Consider the following 21,424-nt stretch of genomic DNA (forward strand, 5'->3'; position numbering starts at 1 on the left):
AAAACTACCCCCATCACACCCACATTTTCACAGATGCAGCTACCACCAACAATACCACAGGCCTAAGCATTCATTTACAACAATTATACATCATCACAACCATCCTTCACTATACAAACTACACCACAACCACCACAACTGAACTAACTGCAGTCCTATCTGCCCTACACATCATCCCCAACCTAAAACAATCAGACTTCCTAACAATAACGGATTCACTAAATGTTGTTAAAGATGGACACAATACATAACACTCTAACTTTCAAAACGATATCATTCACAATGTTGTACTACAAATCCACCACTGAAGCTTCTCCAATAAAGCCATCACCTTCCTATGGATACATGACCATGCACAAAACCTAGGCAACAACATTGCTTATTCCACAGTAAAACTCGTCCTTATCCATCCCTCAATCCCTAAACCATCACACTTCCAAAGCAGAATTCAAACAAATCATCAAAAATTTCACAAAACAACAAAATTACAAAGTAAACCTCAACTCTGACATAATCCATAATCATACCACCAATTAAATCAACTCCCAACTTTTCCAATAAAAAATCATAGATAACTGCATTTATCGGCTCATTTCAGGCTTCATAAACCTTAATCATGATCTATACAAACGAAATCGACGCTTTGACGGGTTCTGTCCCCAATGCAGATCACGTGAAACTATTACCCATATTGTTACTGATTGCCATCTAGTTATAAAATATTACAAACCTACACAGCGTTACCCAGCACCCACCACGAGGAGGTGGCCGTTCACGGGTGCCTACAAACCTAAACAAGGCTGTTCCCAGTAAATCACACCATAGCACAACGCTCCTGTTAAATTCTCTTAACCCCACTTTTATTCAACAATGAAACCTTATTGAAAAAATCTAAACAATAATTAAACAACCACCAAAACAAACACATCTCTATAAACTCGATTCACTCAACACATAACTGCAGGTCGTCTACTCCGACGTCAGCGCCTCCCTAACAGCCAACTACCCCTCGCCTCGCCACTTCACCTCACTTCGTACATATAAACAAATCTGTCTCTCTACCTAGGTCAAGGTCACCAACGCAATAGCGCCTCCTGTACAGAGCCTCCCCATAACATAATATTACGGCTCTCCTATCGGCTCTCTCGGTTCCGTACCCCCCAACCCTTTAACCCCTTTTTCTGTACTTCCGAAGCCCCCCTACTTCGTTTGGTGCTTAACTGCTTACTAAAACTAATCCCTCCCCCTATGCTGAACCATTTCTCTTACAACTCTCCCTCTCCCACAACCCCCACTCCCACCCCACAACCCCCACCCCTACACTCCTCTAATAAATTAAAATACTAAATCATTGTTAAATTTACTCAGCTATTTTCTTCTCCCATACTTATTTATTCATTCATGTATTTATTTTTCCTCTCAAGTAGGACCCTTTACAGTTTTTTAGGTATGGTGGGTTTTCATTACTATTTATTCATTATTTACTAGTACCCCGTAGGTTCATACCAGAAATCGATGTTAGGCACTAACATCCCCCCCCCCCCACCCCACACACACACACCTCTCTAACCTGTCTCATACTTGAACGTCGCTTCACCCGATTAAAGAAGCTCATCCATAAAGTTTGTCCTTATCAGAGCTATTGGGTTTTTAAATGGATGCTGATTACGTCACTAGGAATATTGGTTTCCTAAATGGAGGAGGCACAGTTACAAACGTCTCCTCAATACAACTATCTAGCAATATTGTTCTCTACACGTCTGTCATGGACTATATGTACAGAGACACTATCAGACAAATCAAACAAGGAATTATTTTCTATTAAGAAGTTATTCTACATATGTCCAAATATTCCTGTTAACATTCTTGATAAGCTCTTTGATACCCAAGTGAAGCCTGTTATACGTTATGGTGCAAAAGTGGGGGTTATTGTGCAAATTTACAACTTTCATACAAATTTCTGTAAATATGTTCATGGTATAGGTAAACGTTTCTAGCAATGCTATATTAGCAGATTGTGGTAAATAATGTGTACGTGATGATTCTATGTTAAATATCTACATTACTGGTGTACATTACTTCATATGTCTGAAGACAGGTATCCATCATCTGGTAGATGTATGTATGTATGTATGTATGTATGTATGTATGTAAAAACTTTTACATACATCAACATATTTTGATTTGTGTGGTTTAGTCATGATGTTGGCACTATTAACCACTATAAATGCAATGTTTAAACTGGGGCTTATTGATTGAAAGGGGCAAAGCATATTGAGTACAGCTATTGAATCACTGCATTTGGCTTACTACTACATTTAGCTTAAAAGACCATTAAGTCTTTACTAGATGTTGAGTGTTATGTTTCAAACGTACATTTTAAAGAATATAGACAATATTCATGTTCATTCAGACATCATCACCTACCCCTTCTTTGTAAGTCAAGGTGTAAAGGTGAAATTAATGCCTCAGGATAATAATGTGTAGCAATAACATCCCGGAGGATGAAATACATTTTCTTTGTGTCTCTGATGTCTACCATGTATACCCGCGTATAATGCGAATGAGGGGTTAAGGAAGAGGGGTCGCATTATGCACGGGGTATAAGATCTTACGTTTCTTGCAGCTGTTTCACTTTCAGTTTCCACTGATGATGTCAACCGGCGTTTGATAGCCATCCCCTTCTACAGTTAAATGGTAATTCAATACAAGAAATAGTCTCCCATTGTCTCCACACTGGGGATTATAGAATGGCTGAGCATTTGCATGACTAGAAAAGGAATGGGTATAATTATTCGTTATTCGTTGACTTTTCATACCTCATTAAAAGAGAAAACGATTGCATACGACGCTAGTTTCAAGCTCAAGGTGGTTGCCTTTGCTGTGAATGGAAATAACTGTGCTGATGCATGTGAGTTCTCCATTAACGAATCGTTGGTGCGTAGTTGGAGAAAAGCGAAGTCATCCTTGGAGGACATTCCTCTGAGGTTGATTTTACATATCTCGGTTCCAGTTCCAGATTTCCGAATGCTTTAATGCCTCGCGAGCACTGAACGTTACGCTGCATTCTATTTTAAGCAAACTGGGGTTTTCCAACCTTTTTTAGAAGTGTTACGCTCGGCACATCGTTTCGATCAAACATTAGTTTAATAATTTAAGGATTTGGTATTTTTTTTTTAAGTTGATAACTTGATATGTTATCGGACATGATGTCCGGCAGTGTTTTCAAATACCGGACAATGATAATTTTTATCGGACTATGTCCGGTATTTATCGGATAACGGAAACACTTGGCTCTGAAGGTGACATTATATTTGATGATATGGTGAAGAAGTCCGGGGTCAGGTCCGAAGACAATGACACATCCAACATACCAGACGACTTCGAGGATGAATTGGGGACATGAAGGATTCAGCCGCATGGAGTGATTTGAGCGGCAATGAATCCGACACTGAATTTGATGGATTCACGACAGCTGACCTGTAATTCAATGTCAATCAATCAATGTCATATAACTGTACAAAATAAATGACATGTAAGTTGTGCTTCGACTTTGGTTATATCTTGCCGGTGCCAATTTCGTGTCGCATCGTTTGAACACAAAATAGCGACTTGTTTTGGACTTATATATAAACTCGACAAGGCTGCGTTGAAAAAACAACAACGCAAGACAAACACGAATTTACTGGATGTGTGTAGGTAATGCACTTCATTCTAGGTCGTTTCGGAGTAATATGTATGCTCCACCAAACTTTGTACAAAAACAACAACGCATGACAAAACACTTTTTTCATTGGCGCCGGTGATGTGCTTCATCCATGGTTGCATTATACGTGGGTATCATTAATTTTTTTAAACATAATGCAATGTATTGATGCAGTCCATTAAGCATGCCCTCGTGATCAGATCAAATGTTTCTAAATAATCTGTAACCTTATACATGATTGCATTGTCTAAATGAAATTTTGTACCATATGTCAGTGACCTACTTACAGAAACTATGATAGACTCATTCATTGATGTGTTTTGGAGATGTTGGTTTGGTTTGGTGAATGTCAACAGATTTTGATTTTATGACTCCATCTATTCGCTTGTTTACGTGATCATGACAAGTGTCTCATCCTGATTCCCTGTCCCGACAATGCCTTTGCTGAAATTTAAAGTTTTAGTGAGTGAGTGAGTTAATATTTAACGTCACATCGGCAATATCTCAGCCATATCGTGACGAGAACATTCAACAGTGAAAAAGATCATAGATGCATTATAAAAACCTGTCAGCGAAGGACAGTAACACAACTAGAATATCACAAATGCGATTAAAACTAGCGTCGAAAGTTAAATCTAATAGCACTATTCGGACAAGACAATATAAAAACAGGCTATAGATTGCCAACAACTGAAGGTAGATCACCATACTAGGGACCATGAGGACTTACAATACCTTTGCTACCTGCATGGACCCTAGTTGGATTTACATCATCCCATCAGCTATTAGCAATTTAGACATATCGAGCCAAAAATTAAAAATAAAAAGTATGCTACGATTAAGAACAGTGGAAAGTTTAAATTTACTGTGAATGTTTTTGGACTTACGTACCCTCTCAGGAGGACAATAATTTTACAATACTTCAACCCCCTTTGAGGGTACAGCCACTAACAATTCTAGTTACAAATCTAAACTACCGATAATTAAAATACATCTATTTACAGAACATATTACTCAATTCAACCAAAAAATCAATTTCTTTTAAAAAACCAATGATTAAATGAGAACTAACTCTGGTAAAAAGATCCTTGATAGTTTCGACATTGAAATATTTATCCCTTCTGATGGAGAATTCGACACAGTCAAGCAGAATATGCTTGACCGTGACTCTCTCATCACAAGGGATACAAAATGGAGGATCCTCACCATTTAAAAGGTATGAATGAGTATATCTGGTATGGCCAATATGACATCGTCTTAAAATAACCTCTTCAAATCTGGACAGACAGCCCAAGTAGGTGTAACCAATATACGGTTTTATTTCATGTAATTTATTTAGACCTACTTGGGTGTACCACTTCTTCTGCATCAGGTCACTGATATAAGTTCTAATGCAAGCTTTATAATCAGAGTATGGAATAAGAAGTGGTGTCACAGATTTGTTGAGTGCTGCCTTGGCAGCAAGATCGGCCATTGTGTTACCTGAAATGCCCACGTGGCTGGGTACCCAGCAAAAGACGATGTCGTATTGGCCAGTAGCAAGATTATTATACAATTCAATAATGTCAATTAAAAGTTGATGTTTACATAATAAATTTTTAATAGCCTGAAGACAAGAAAGAGAGTCTGAATAGAGTATATATTGTTTACGTTTCGGGTGTCTTTGAATATATTTAAGAGCTGTTAATATGGCGTTAGCTTCAGCTGTAAAAATAGAACTATTATCTGGCAATCTAGAAGATATTGTTCTGGATCCAATGACAGTGGCACAAGCCACTGCGCCACCGTCCTTGGACCCATCTGTAAATAAGGATTTATAACTGCTATATTTATGTTGCAATTGATGATATTCTTGCTTATACTGCAATTCATTCGTTTCTGATTTTTAAAAATGTAGTTAATGGTAGGTCAACGTGTGGTCTGAGTATCTGCCACGGAGGAGAAAAAGGAGACGGGAGGGAGCTATGTATTCCAGCTGAATGCCGGCCGAAGAAAGAAAGGGTTTAATTCTGTGCCCTAGAGGTGGAATAAGAGAAGACTTTTTGTTATATAAATCCTCATAAAGAGGGTTAAAGACACAATTAAATGCAGGGTTAGATTTGTTAGAGTATAGCTTTGTAGCATATTGTAAAGATAATTTTATACGTCGCTGAGTGAGAGATGGCTCATCTGCCTCGACATAGAGACTGTCAACGGGAGAAGTTCTAAAAGATCCAAGACATAATCTTAGACCTTGATGATGGATATAATCTAACATTTTCAGGCTGCTTTTACAGGCTCCGCCATATACAATGGAACCATAGTCAAGTTTGGAGCGAATGAGTGATCTGCATAAGTGAAGTAGGGTGGTTTGATCGCCTCCCCATTTTGAATTGGAAACAACTTTTAACAAGTCGAGTGCCTTCAAACATTTAACTTTAAGGGATTTAATATGCGGCAAGAACGTCAAGTGGGAGTCAAATATAAGACCCAGAAACTTGGCCTCCTTTACAACTTTAATAGGTTTGCCGTTTAGACACAGTTCAGGGTCCTTATGTGGTTTGTATTTACGGCAGAAATGTATACAGTTAGTGTTAGACGTAGAAAATTTAAAGCCGTTTTCCAAACACCGTTTGTTTATCTTGTTTAGACACAACTGCAGTTGCCGTTCAATAGTATGCATGTTTTTACCCCGACATGAAAGTCCACAAAAAGTGATCCATCAATTGAATCGTTTAAAACCTTTGATAAACTGTTTGTCTTGATGCTAAAAAGTGTAACAGACAAAATGCTGCCTTGTGGTACACCCTGATCCTGGCTGTAATGATCAGACAGGGTAGAACCCACACGAACTTGAAATTGTCGATTATTTAAAAAGTTGGCTATAAATTGAGGCAATCGGCCTCGCAATCCGAAGTCATGTAAATCTTTTAAAATCCCATGTTTCCAAGTGGTGTCATATGCTTTTTCCAGATCGAAAAAGATCGACACTGCATGCTGTTTATTAATTATGGCATTCTTAACAAACGATTCTAAACGTACTAAATGATCGACAGTACTTCTGTTTTTGCGGAAACCACATATCTGTTATGAGGTTATTTGTTTCCAAGTACCAGACAAGTCGATTATTTATCATGCGTTCCATGGTCTTGCAAACACAGCTAGTAAGTGAAATTGGCCTATAATTGGAAGGATCAGTCGGATCACGTCCAGGTTTTGGAAGGGGAACAACGATAGCATCACGCCATGACGAAGGAAATTGTCCAGATGTCTAAATATTATCAAAAATATGTAACAGCGTCTATAAGCATGTATCTGGCAAGTGCTTCAGGAGTTGATAATGTGTGTTATCAGCTCCTGAAGCAGTATCACGAGCCTGATCAAGAGCAGTATGAAGCCCATGTAACGAAAACGTTTCATTATATCCTTCCCCATTATCTGAATTAAAGTTAATAGTTTTCTTTTCTTGCTGTTTTTGATATGTTTGGAACTCAGGTTCATAATTTGACGAGGAAGAATGTTTTGCCAAAGTTTCACCAAGTTTATTAGCAATATCGGTTTCATCAGTTAGTAACTGGTTTCCATCTATAAGGTGGTGAATACTAGGTTTTTTTATTTTTTGGATCATATTCCAGACTTTAGACATTGGTGTACGTGAATTAATGTTTGATACATATCGTTGCCAAGATTGACGTTTGCTTTGTTTAAAAGTACGCCGTGCTTTAGCATTTACGATCTTAAATTTATTCAAATTATGCACCATGGGGTGTCGACGGAAATAGTGTTCAGCATTTTCCCGTTCCTTTCTAGCTTGTTTACATTGATCATTGAACCATGGTTTGCGAATATGTGGAACTGCAGAGGACTTTGGTATACACTCATGAGCAATAACATTCATTTCATCACAAAAACGTTGAATAGCATCAGGAACATTATTAAAAAGTTCAGGTTTAAGCCTGTCAACACACAGAGTTTCATATAAACGCCAGTTAGCCTTTTTGAAGTTCCATCTTGATGTTGGAGGAACATCAGAAGGATTCACAGGTTTGAGTAATGTTGGGAAATGGTCACTCCCTCAGAGGTCACCTGATGAAGGAGTAAGCATTAACTCCGAAACGTTGTGTTCTCATATAAAGAAGTTGATATCCATAAAATCTTCATTCTTATGCATTTCACTTCTAAATGCCCTTCAAAAACAGGAACACTGGTCCTGCTCCCATTGCCCTCAACCACCAGGATCCCCTCCTCCACCGACACAGGGCCGCAACCCACGGTAAACGGGTTGGTGGACCAATTATACCCCCGGGTCCACTACGGGGGTGTCGACGAGCTCTTGGCGTTACCCAGCACCCACCACGAGGAGGTGGCTCGCCACGGGTGCCTTTAAAGTTTTATATGGGGAAACTTTATGGGCACTGTCTGTCAGAAATATAAAAAAATATCTTTTGAGTTGTTATTCAGTATCCTTAAAATTTGCACAAATACAAATAGCATATGTTGAAATAACTCATTTCGGCCTAACAGGGCATTCAGTCCATATAGATTCAGAATATCCGGAAAAGCATGTTTACTCGTAAAATTGGGCAAAACTTGGATAAAATATGACTAGCTGCAGAAAACAATAAATCAGACTATAGATGGCAATTAGGTCGCTCAGCCAGGTATGACAATGGACTGTCACCTCACTTCGCATGAAATGCATGCATTGCTTACTGGCACAAGGGGCCATCTCAAAGATTCTTTCTTCTTTTTCATGTGTGTTGAATATGTCACATCTCTCGATTAACCTGTTTTTGTTCAGATTTGTAAAAGAATATAATACCTGACACCCATTGAAAAGCATTGTATTAAATGTCTCAAAATATATAGGTGGCATGACCACCCGAAGACCGACAGGGCTGGACATTATTGGTAAATTGTTATGACATGCCATGTATTTCCATTGTTTAACTCCCCTAAGCAATTGTAAAAAGTATTAACTGATATCTCTATCCCCAAGCCCGACCTCAATTATCTGCAGTCCTAGTTTTGATTTTAAGATGATCCCTCCTATCTGTTTCTTTTATAGTGATAGTGAGACTCCATGGTCTCTACATCCTTTATTGTTTCAGCTTGAAAGTTATTATTTTTTTATGTGAGCTGTTAGTTATAATTAAGGTAAGTTTAAAACAAAAATGAGCATTTGAAAAAAGTGTCTTTTTTTATACATTTTCATTGCACACTAATTTTCATATAGCTATGGTCTGTTCCAAATAAGTCTGCATTGCTCTTTTCTGCACTAATCTCTCCTCAGTAATGTCCTTTTATTACGTTTCCTATCTCCCTACCATTGGAACTGTAGTTACGCCCTAGTTGGTCTAACAGATATTTCACACGTTCACATATCAACTACATTAAATTGTAGAGATAAACGTGGTGACAGTTTTTTTTCTATTTCTGACAGTACTGTGGCTGTTTGCAAAGTTGTCAACTTTTCGGAGGTTTACGTTTTACCAACAGCAATCCATTATTGCATTATTTGTAATGATGACGCAGATTGGTATTGCAACATTCCAGATGGAGTCCGTACTCTCCAGACATTCATGCCATCACTTAAAAACAGTTGTAATATATCAACAAGTTATACTGACACAATCAGCTGCCCTTTTGATTTTCTCAATCCAGATTTGAAGAATTTAGTGAGGGTGCTCATTACGATAAATTTGTTACCATAGGTTCGTGAGTTTGATATCACGACTTATGAAGTGTCCCAGTTAAATATCATGCTTGAACTTTGTTTTCGTTTGATATTTAACTCGGACACATGACGAATCTCTATATCAAACTCACGAACGCATGGTAACTTACAAGCATTTGTGTCACCTGATATTGCTTGGCGACATTGTTCTCTTGCGGTTTTCATTGAGAATTCCACAGTGACTCTCTCTCCAGTCTGCCTTTAGACCAGACATGAACCCCTAGAATACATTTGGGACTTTATTTGAAGAAGGATACCCTGTACCATCTATTCATAATCTATGCCATGTAGTCAGGTCATTGCTCTACCCTCATACTTTTAACTCATATCATTCTGAGTCAAAACAGCTGATTTGTGTATTGTGCCATTATCATTATTGAAATATTGAAGGGAACTTTATTTTTGTGTTCCTGGGTGCAGCAATAACTTTATGTTAAAAACATATATTTGCAAGGGCTAGTTCTAAGTATTTCAAGGTAGTGATTGCCTGGATAGTTATTACACCTGCCAGTACAAATAATATGCAGTTGAATGCAGCTTTCTGTCCTAAAGTTTTCTTGCACTTGTTTTCCCCTTGTGGGAAGTAATTTCATGAAACCAGAATTGTTGATAATATTTTTTTTGATGTAGCTGTAACAATGTCTTGCCATGTTCCGCATTAGGTGGAAGTTGTGTTTCATACAATTTCGTCTTTTGCAAGCTACCTGCAGCTGTTTGTCAGCAGCACTCAATGTGCGAGCATCTTCAAGTATAAACAGCCTCGGAGATTGTACCTGCCTTCGTGCAGCTTATTCAGTAGCTAGAGGCATGACAGCTTCACTGTGTGTCACAATGCATGCAATAGCGATGCAACACAGCATGAAACGAGATGCTCCACTATATTTGTGTATATCAGAATGAGAGTAATCAAATATTGGTTAAAACTATTACAAATGGACTCATTTAGATACCCAAAGCAGAGCTATCTTCTTACCAGCACTTTCAAACAAAACTTACAGGACATCTTTATCCGGGATTAGCATATGTCTATTTGTACCTGAAGTTATCTGTCATTACACTTTGGATTAATGACTGATTTTCACACAGAAATAGAAATTACCTGTGTCCAAGACAAGTCTTTGGTATGCACATTCTGTAAATTCAGAATAGCATGGAACAATCTAAATGCATAGAGGAAGGAGAAACAACAGTGCAACTTTATCATCCACTGTGAACATTTTATGGATCTGTTAGCCTCTGTTATGCCATACAAATGTAACTTACTTGTTCACTAAATCCACAGAAATCAAATTACTATCATTTAATTTGAAGTATGTATTTAATGTACGCCATGCTAGGTTATTAGCTTTGTTTATTCAGATCAAATCCATGTGACAAAATAATTGTAATTGTACCCCAGGTCATATGGCCTTCAGTATTGAATAAACTGTTTGAAGTCACATAATTTCAACAGGTGTTTCTTACAGTGTTTGCTAACAACATAGGCATTCCTGCTCTGTTATACTTATTGTAAACCAGAAATGATGTCATCAGACTATATTGAGTGATGTCACTAGATGTTTGTTTATAGTATCAAATATTTATTTGTCCATTCAGATGTCCCCGAGGTAACACTGAGCCCCACGTGTCAACCACACAGAGTCTATGTAGGGCAGCCCAATGCTCAACTGATCTGTCAAGTGACGGCAGCCAACCAATCAGTGACGTCTTACATCTGGACACACAACGGTTCTCCTATCTCATCAGCAACAAGCAGAGAGTACAGTCTGAGTCCTGTCTCCAGGAGCAGTGGAGGAATCTACACATGTGCTGGGAGGAACTCCGTGGGGACGTCTAGTGTGTCAGCTGTCACAGTGGATGTGCAGTGTAAGTAACATGACGACACTACTGAAAGATAAAGATGTGTGTGTGTTGGGGAAGCTATACATGTGCTGGGAGGAACTCCATGGGGATGTCTAGTGTGTCAGCTGTCACAGTGGAGGTGCAGTGTAAGTAACATGACTACACTACTGAAAGACAAGGATGTGTGTGTTCGGGAAGGTATATATTTGCTGGGAGGAACTCCGTGGGGACGTCTAGTGTGTCAGCTGTCACAGTGGAGGTTACTTACACTGCACCTCCACTGTGGCAGCTGACCCACCAGCAGGTGTGTAGATAACTTTCCTAAATGGGGGTGAGGGCTCCGTCCATGTTGGCGGCTGCGAGCCCGCTAAGAATCATGGGCATGGTCCCCCAGGAATTTTCTAGATTAAGAGCCCCCTAGTGCCATTTCCTGCTTTCTGAAGGTAAAATGACTCCATTTATGTAATCTCCAATTTTGTATAAACTATTTTTTCTGCTTCTTTTGACCATTTTTTATGCCTTTATTTTAAAAAAATATGTAGCATCTGTCTATAATGTTCTCTACTAACTGTATATATGCAAGACAACTATTTCATTCAGTTTAAGTATCAATATATCTACTCTGTGAAAAACAAATTCACATTCTGAGTTTTCTTACTGAGTGCATATAACTGATTCGAACATATGAGGAGGAATCAAATGTTCCCATTATCAGGAAGAAGTTACAGGGCAATCAGGATAGAATTTTGACTGTAATATCAGTGATCCTTGTCTAGTTAATGGACCAACAACTGTCTACTTTACTGTATCCAGTCTTGTGCTATATGCTTCTATGCACAAGTACCCCCAAGGATGCAAAAGTGTTTGTAATACCGCCAAAATATTTCTTCAGTCCTGACGAGTGTTGATTTAGAATCAGCATCTACTGAATTTAGGTATTTTCACTCATACGAACTCATTGTTTTGTATGTTATTGTTTATTTTGTCTATCCTGTCTTTTGGAGTTACCTGGATTGAATCCAATTTTTTTTCAAATTAAATCTTTTGTTAATTATCATTAGGTATTCCACGATATGGCTTCAGATTACAGAGTTCTGAGTATTCGTTATTTTATGTATGAATGGTTGTTAGTATTACATGTGACTGTATAATTCTGGTTTTGATCATCACAATCTCAGCATGATTAATTCAGGAATGTATTTCTGGGCAGCGGTGAGATTATATGATGCTCAAAGGAGTGTTATGACAGTTCTTTGATGTACACAAAATAACCTGTAAAAAGACTTGTAGGGGGGAGGGATGGCGGTCTGCCCACGTGTAGTCGTATGCATATCTCAGGCGTAGCTTACGTCAGGCGTAAAGCGCTACGTCAAGCTCAGCGGCGCTTTCCTTTTTAGTGGCATGCACAGTCAAGGCTTAATCACGGTGTAGCTAGGCTTGGCATAACGGTTCTAGGCGTAAGTGTGCTATAATTAGATTTCGAACTTTCGCCCCAAAGAACTTTGCGGCACTCATTGAGCGATTCATGATGGCAGACTACCGTAAGCAACGAAAACCTAACTTCACTGACTAAGAGGGACGTCAGTGCCATGAAGAACTCGGCTACTGGGAGTGGACCCCAACCAAAGGAGTCAACATATACATCGTGGGTGCTGGACATCATCGGGCCCCGGTCGTCCTCACTTGTCTGGATAGGTTTGTTCTGTCTCTGAATATCCTCTTTCTGTTCAAGTGTCGTCTGCGGTGTCAGTAAACTACAGCCGCCATTGATCAGCTACGCCTGCTTAAGCAAAGGATGTGCATTAGGGCGTAGATTTGCGTTTGGGCGCAATTCACATTTATGTCCGGAGTTGAACTTACGCCTGAGATATGGCCACTTTGTTACCTACAGTCCTGACCAGGCCCTGAGTTCCTTCTGGCACATTAATAGCTACCCCATGACACATACGCTGCCAATAGCACACACACACACACACACACACACACACACACACACACACACACACACACACACACACACACACACACACACACACACACACACACACACACACACACACACACAGACACCACCACCCCACCCCCACCCCACCCCCACCCCACACACACTCATGATCAGACACACACACAGACAGACTTGTCATGTTTTTTTTTTGTTTTGCTTTTTCAAATTGCATTCTAAGAAAGTGTCATTGCAGTTACAGTGTTATCACAGCTTTTGAATGAATGACCTAACTTGACAGCATGGCAGCTGACAGCAGGAATTACAGCAAAGCCATAGCTAGTCTGCTATATTGTCTAAATAACAGAGACTGCACAGAATCACAATCAGTGAGAAGTTGTCTCTTTCAGTCTCCAGTGACTAGCCCAAAGAGTTTGTGAAACTGAAAACACTTTCTTAATGGAATGTTGTTTGATTGGATTCAAATGTGATTTTTTCAGCTACATAACTGTCAAATGGTTGATGGCGTGATTCATTGAGGGTCAAAATGCTGTTCATTGACAGGATATTCTTATCACTTGGAACTTGAATAACCTTATGTGCTGGTATCTACCTATGCCTGTTGCTCTTTTTCAAGGATTATCATGTTCTTTCTTGAAAAGGTCAGCCTGCTTCTGCTTACAAGCTCGTCTGTAAATCAAGTGTTGCTAGGTTGTATCCCAAACCATGCGCTTGAATCAAGAAAAATGAACCATTATAACTGCAGTAGTCTCGCCAGTAAAAATCACGATACAACTTGTGAACTGTCACAAAACAACATTCATCTCCAGGTTCAGCCTAAGCCTCAGGCACTAAGTAATGATATTGGGCACCCAGATATATTCTTAAGGACAATTCTAAGATGGTGTCATTTGAAAGTCTCATACAGCATAACATACTCCTTAGCGCTACATTTCTTGGTGGGCAGTATTTTCAACCAAACAATGTCCATTTAGGAGATAAAAATCATGTGTTGGCCAATTTCCGGGTGTTATTGAGTATTTGAAGCACGGGAATGCATTTGGAACCGACGGCGTCAGCCAGAGGTTTCAAATGAAATATTCCCATGCTTCAAATACTCAATAACACCCGGAAATTGGCCAACACATGATGTTTATCGACATTGTAAACACAAAAGTAAACCAAAGGGGTTTTAGTGTCTGCACTCGTTTACATCGAATACGGACACAGAAGTGAAGTGTCATCAGCTGGCCGTTTCAGCTGATTCTCATGGTAGCATCTGGAGTTGCTCATTTGTGACGTCATTCTAACTCTACGTCACCACTGTTGATGACACAACAAAACAACTGTTTACATGTCAATACGCGGTGAATAGTCTTTCAGTTTCCGGGAATCTAATACCATTTAATCACATTTTTCAACCAATCAGATTACAGAACACAGTGACTTTTGGTTTACAATCACTAAATAACTACATGATGTTTGTACTGTCCCCGTGTGGTTTACTCTAATCTGAAATTTAACTAAACTAATAAAGAGAAGATATTTCACCTGAATGTCAATCCTCTTCAAACTGTTTATCCATTGTTTGTCTGTTTGTTTTCTGCTTTATATTAAGTGTCTTTAAATTTAGCATCTTAGAAAAGATATATGCTGTTGGTCAAATACACTACAATAGTCCGGGGTAAGTGTGTACTTTCCTGGAACCAACTGTTACCTGGCTCTTTGATTTAGACAATCCATGCTAGCGACAAACAAATACAAAGGAAACTTCTAAATCGTCTAATGGTATTTTATTATTGGGATGGTTTGAAATGCACTATCCCATACCCAACAAATGTGCTGTGAGTAAATTGAATGTCTAGGGAGTGCATCAACCTCTGACCTAGCTAGATGTGCAGCAAACCATTCTCACGATTTCCTTGTGGTTATGTACCTAATTCTTAAATACGTCACATTTAATTAGTACATTCATGATTTCCCCGAATTGTGACTGTTTCTGTGTACTTTGTTTAGAGGACATATATCCTCTAAGTCACTAATTTGTTAGTGACAGTGTACAAGGCCTGTACCTTGTACTCCACCAATCGCTAACTAACAAGCTACAATTTAGGAATGCTTCAGTGTAAAAAACTGCCAGAAAAACTAATCCTGTCATCACTCGATGTCTCAACATATGTAGTCCGCCAAAGAACTGTACGACTCAAGCTTCCTTCAACCTCTGTGATCACATTCTTGTTCAAGACAACTGAATGTTAAATTAATGATAGAACATTTAAATGATCATCATTAGTGCCTCAAGTGCTGTGGATTATTGATGTCACTGTTTCCTTCCAGACAAACCTTCAGTGTCAGTTCCCCAGTCCACACCTGTCAGGGAGTCACAGACTCTCAACATATCATGCTCTGTGGATGCCAACCCTGCAGCAGCGGTGACATGGACAAAGAAAGATGACAACAGCTTTACTTCTCAGCCTGGATCTACTCTGACCATCAGTAACATACAGAGATCACAGGCAGGGACATATGTGTGTACAGCTACCAACACTCTCAGTCCTTGTGTGGGGACAGCTTTACCACGGTCTGAATCTAGGGAGATGACAGTGGATGTACAGTGTAAGTATCATTGTTAGAATACTGGACATATGTGTGTACAGCTACCAACACCCTCAGTCCTTGTGTGGGGACAGCTTTACCACAGTCTGAATCTAGGGAGATGACAGTGGTTGTACAGTGTAAGTATCATTGTTAGAATACTGGACATATGTGTGTACAGCTACCAACACCCTCAGTCCTTGTGTGGGGACAGCTTTACCACAGTCTGAATCTAGGGAGATGACAGTGGATGTACAATGTAAGTATCATTGTTAGAATACTGGACATTTAGTCTTGAGTTAAACCTTCCAAGGTTCAAGAGCTCATTGTTCTTATCAGATCAACAGAAGAAAGACATTGTCCTTCAACATCTTAACAGCAAGGTGTATGAATCTCTTCACCATGAAGACTTTCAGAACACAAAAGATCCCATTTCTTCTGACATTAGCTCCAACAGCAAGGATGGCACAAAATAAGGCCATTAACTTCAGTAGGACAGGAGAAACCCATTACCAGTAGTTCATGGAGATTAGTCTCTCTTTGCCTCGTTCAGGCAAATGTAGGCCCACATTCGAAACTAATGTACCTTGTAAACATCAAATAAATTATGTCTCACAAATAAATGCTCAAAAATTCAATATAAGTGTGACGTATTGACTTACAATGTATGAAATAATTCCTATAAAGTTAAACAACACCAAAAGACATTAGTGCGCGCCCGGCGAAACTAGGCCGTGGACTCATTAATGTTCATGAGGTGTTTCCTTTTGTGGAAAGGCTCTCACGCTGTCTAGGATGCCATTGGTTGAGATTATGAACTTTGACGTCATAGATAAGGGTCATACGGTAATTGCTTTACTACGTCTGCCGAATGTTTACAACAACAGGTCTACACGACGATATAATAGCTTCATAATTATGGATCATAGACGAGTTCCGAGAATGCTGTGTAAATTTAACCTGCCGTAAAAGCCTTCATGTTTGCAAAACAGAGTTTTGGCCTTGTCGAAAGTTACCATGTTTTAGAGGACAAGAACAGATTTTGTAACTTCTGTGGATTCACATCCAAAGACAACTATTTCCCAAATGAAGATTTTCAAGAGGAGGTAAATGAACATCTATATTCTCATGGATGTAAACCACCTTTTGCTGAACATGATTTGGATGTGTTGTGTTACTACAAATATCGACTTAGACAGAAGGCGACATTCCACAACCAAAGGTACAAAGGAAACACTATGAATTCAGTGTTTTTATGAACAGATTGAGATTTTAAATTGTATATACATCAAACATTCAGGTATATTAAAAACACCACTGACTATACCATCAGGACCCTTCAGACCAAATATCTCAGTGGCTTCCGTGAAAAGTATGAACTTGGGGCTTGTTTTTGTGTGTGTTATTCGTGACATTTAAATGATATTTGAATGAACTGAGGAGAGTTGTTTATGGCTTGCCTGCCAAGGAAGGAAGAATAAAACAGTTACTGGTTTGGTGGTCAAAGAAGAAACAATCATACATTAGTCTTATTACCATGTTTAATCGCACCAATATTGTGAACAATCTTGCTGTGAACTATATTTCAACTCAGGAATCTTTACAAGTTATGACATTTGAAGATGAGGCAGTTCAATGTATCTTTGGGGATACCTATATGATGTATGACTTTGCAATCGTATCCCATGGAGGATTTAAAATTCTACTGATGAGACGATTTGATGGACTTACCTTTGTTGGAAGATTGTTCTGGTGGGTTATAAGAGCCACTACTGTGCACTGGTGTTCATGCTAAATCATACACTTGTTGGTTGGCTTTGGAGGCATTTAAGTATTTTACTGGATATTGCATGTATTGACACACAGCCACAACAGTGAATGTGACTTAATTCAGCTGGGTGTAATATGCAATGACACTGAAAAGACCTAAATTTATGAAAGAATATAACCTGCTTGCCTCTACAATGAACTGTGAAACATGTAAAATGTCCATGTCATGGCAAAAAGACAGAAAGATCAAATCTGATGGTCATGTATGGCGTTGCACAAAATGTAGGAAATGTAAATCTGTAAGATTTGGAAGTTTCTGGGAACTTGGTACATTGTTAATGATCTTGTACCTTTTTTGCCATGACATTCCAGGTCACATCACTGTGAAGATGTTGAGCATGTGTGCGAATACTGCCTATAACTGGTATAATCTATACCGTGATTTAATGTCTTGTTCTCTCCTTGATACCCTGTTGTACATGGTGGAGTTGGTGGAAATGAATGAGAGCAAATGGGGAGAAAGCGAAAATACAACATGGGTTCTAGTCAAGGTATTAAAAACTTTTGGATCTTTGGTCTGATTGACAGACAAAGTAAACAGGTTCTTCTGTTTAATGTATATAACAGAACAACTGAACAGATGAATTCGAAAATATACTTGTCTGCAAAATGCAGGGTATGAACATGACACTGTTAAACACAAAGATGGTTATGTAGATTAAAATACTACGGCCCACACCAATTCAATTGAAGGATTTTGGGGCAGTGCCAAAGCAAAGTTCAAGACAATCCATGGTGTCCCAAAAGACAGCTGGCTGCTCACCTTCATGAGCTCATGTTTAGATGGAACAACAAAGATGGCTCTATGTTCACAATCATCCTTCGTCTTATTGCCAAATATCACACATTGTGAAGCAATTCATGGGGTATGCTTCATACAGTCTGTATGAAAATACTGAAAGATTTCCATTAACCATAGTGACTATAGCTAGCATCAGTTCTCGTTAAACTGTTCATGTTGTTACTCCTCAAATGATGACCTTAACATTTCAAACATATGATGCTGAAAGCATGTATGTATAATATAGTTCCTATGAACAATTTGACAAAACTACCTCGGATAGTACTACAAAGATATTTAATTAGCATCTGTTCTGGTGACTGAAGTTTTCTTGTCACATTCAGTGTGAAATTTGATACATTCTTCCTTATCATGAAATGCATTGACAGGGATAATAGTATATTGTTTGTTGTTTTCACCATTGTGAATCAATTCATCAGTTATGCTTCACACATTTTGTATGACAGTACTGAAATGTTTCCATCCAATTTTTGTGACTATAGCTAGCATGAGTTCTTGTTAAAGGATTCATGTTGTTACTCTTCTAAATGTCCATGACGCCCATAAATTAATATTTCAAACATATGGTGCTGAAAGTATGTGTGTATAATATAGTTCCTGCAATGAAAAAATATAGATTCTTCAGAATGTGTCATTTTTTCATTGTGAGAGTGATTTATTTTTGTAATATCTGAATGGTAAGTAGATTTAGTAGGTTTTCAAAATGTGGGCCCACCTAAAAATCTCTGAAGAAAAACATGTAAGTTGACCAGTGTATCTGTCCACTTTAAGAACTTCAGTTTAGAAGGTGGGCTCGGTGCATAATCACAGTATACAGATTTATTTATCTTCTTAAATTGTGGGCCCACCACTAATTGCTCTATAGGGATAAAACATAAGTGGGCCCATATGTGTTTTCATGTCCATGCAGTATCATAGTTTTGTAGTTGACATCGATGTAGTACTGCTTGATATCCAACTGTTAGTAAGGACAATGGAATGGCCTACCTTTCCTGGCTAAGACATCAGTTACTTCCACTTCATGGGGTACTCTTTGATTCTATATTTTGAGTAGGATTACTAAGAAAATACCTCTATCTATACATGAAGTCGCGGGCTGAGCGGGTTAGGCGGCTGACGTTGTGTGCTAGCGATTAGGTGCCTGACTCTGAGGGTAGGGGTTCGAATCCCGAATGGGACTCAAACAAAAGAGAACTCTAGAATTTGTACTTTACTGAGAAAGTGAAATCCCAAACATGACATATGTTGCATTTGACCACTTTCTAAATGGCATCGTGTTATCATACCTGACGGGCTATACCGTACATCGCTTCCCATAGCCATGTTTTTCTCAGATACGAAACTAAACGTCATAGCTCCAAGATGTATTTAGAGTTAGCTCCCCTCGCAACTCGAATCACTGATAATGCTGTTTCACCATAGAACAAGTCTTAACTGGCACATATGTTACGGCCACAACAATTCCGAGTCCCGTTATTCGAACGACGGACCTTCCGATCCGAAGTTGGATGCCTTATCCACATGACCAATGAGCTGACAAGGTAAGGATGTCATCTGTGGGATGACTCCACGCCCTGCTACATATTCACCCGTCAACAGAAGGCACGTCCCGGGCCGCATAGTTGGGTACTGAGGCTTATTTTATTCAAATTTGATATGAATGTCCTCAGTCCCATGTTGAGCGCCAATGTAGCGGCCACAAAATTTCCGAGTCCCGTGCTGGGATTTCGAAGGACGGACCTTCCGATCCGAAGTCGGACGCCTTGTCCACATGACCAAAGAGGTTAACCCCGTCAACAAGCCGACAAGGTAAGGATGTCATCTATGGGATGACTCCACGCCCTGCTACACATAGTGCATCTAGGACTACGTTGAGATGTCATGGCAAAAGATCTAAAAGATCTGCTTCCATGACAGTCTAAAAGGCATCTCCATATCCCACCTCTGACATCCATTCTAAGATCAGAAGATATACATGCTTTATCACTCCGTTAAGTCAGAACACAAATGCTCAGAGTCTGGCACAAAACTGCCAGCATAAAGAGTCAACCTCCTAACCAGCTCAGCCACTGCAACTTCCATAAAAATGGAAGTGGGACAACTGACTGCAGTCGTTGTGTATTCAGAAAAGTGCAAAGTGGCATGGCTCCCACCGCCATGATTATACAGTACTGTTTAGAAAGTGATCAAATATAACATATGCTACATTGGACCACTTTCTAAAAAGCATTGTGTAATTAATGCTTTCAGCCGGATAGGACACAGTTCAACAACAGTACTGCATATGAACAGCATATAAATTCCCAGACATTGTTTCCCTTTTCCCACACACATCCACAGTGGTAATCCCTCACAAACCCTGTCAGATTCGGTGAACCGAAAGTTATATCATCCCAACAATCACTTGCATTTAATGTAGTAAAATCTTGTCGAAACATTTTGGCATGCATATGATGTCCTTCATTAAATCTAAGCAAGTTACATCTTAGTAAATTTTGAAAAATAAACTGTTTTTCTTTTGACAATGACAATCTGAAAGAGGTATACTTGAATCTAATATTAATACTGTTTAGATGACCAAACCATGGCAATTATTCTAATCATAACAACAATTGTGTAAAAAAATCATATTTCTATTGTATTTGTCCATTCAGATGTACCCGCGGTAACACTGAGCCCCACGTGTCAACCACACAGAGTCTATGTAGGGCAGCCCAATGCTCAACTGATCTGTCAAGTGACAGCGGCCAACCCATCAGTGACATCTTACATCTGGACACACAACGGTTCTCCTATCTCATCAGCAACAAGCAGAGAGTACAGTCTGAGTCCTGTCTCCAGGAGCAGTGGAGGAAGCTACACATGTGCTGGGAGGAACTCCGTGGGGACGTCTAGTGTGTCAGCTGTCACAGTGGATGTGCAGTGTAAGTAACATGACTACACTACTGAAAGACAAGGATGTGTGTGTGTTGGGGAAGCCATACATGTGCT

General features: G+C 39.2%; 1 protein-coding gene across 1 annotated transcript in view; it reads left to right on the forward strand.

Moving 5' to 3' along the window:
* LOC137291946 (carcinoembryonic antigen-related cell adhesion molecule 5-like) overlaps positions 1-21,424 on the forward strand; it is a 65,217-nt gene that overhangs the window by 4,512 nt on the left and 39,281 nt on the right. The window contains exons 3-4 of the mRNA XM_067823530.1: positions 11,019-11,288; positions 15,544-15,822. Coding sequence (XP_067679631.1) covers positions 11,019-11,288; positions 15,544-15,822 — 549 coding nt within the window. The remainder of the gene's footprint in view (positions 1-11,018; positions 11,289-15,543; positions 15,823-21,424) is intronic.

Source organism: Haliotis asinina, chromosome 1 (assembly GCF_037392515.1).
Source record: "Haliotis asinina isolate JCU_RB_2024 chromosome 1, JCU_Hal_asi_v2, whole genome shotgun sequence".
Lineage (NCBI taxonomy): Eukaryota > Metazoa > Mollusca > Gastropoda > Lepetellida > Haliotidae > Haliotis > Haliotis asinina.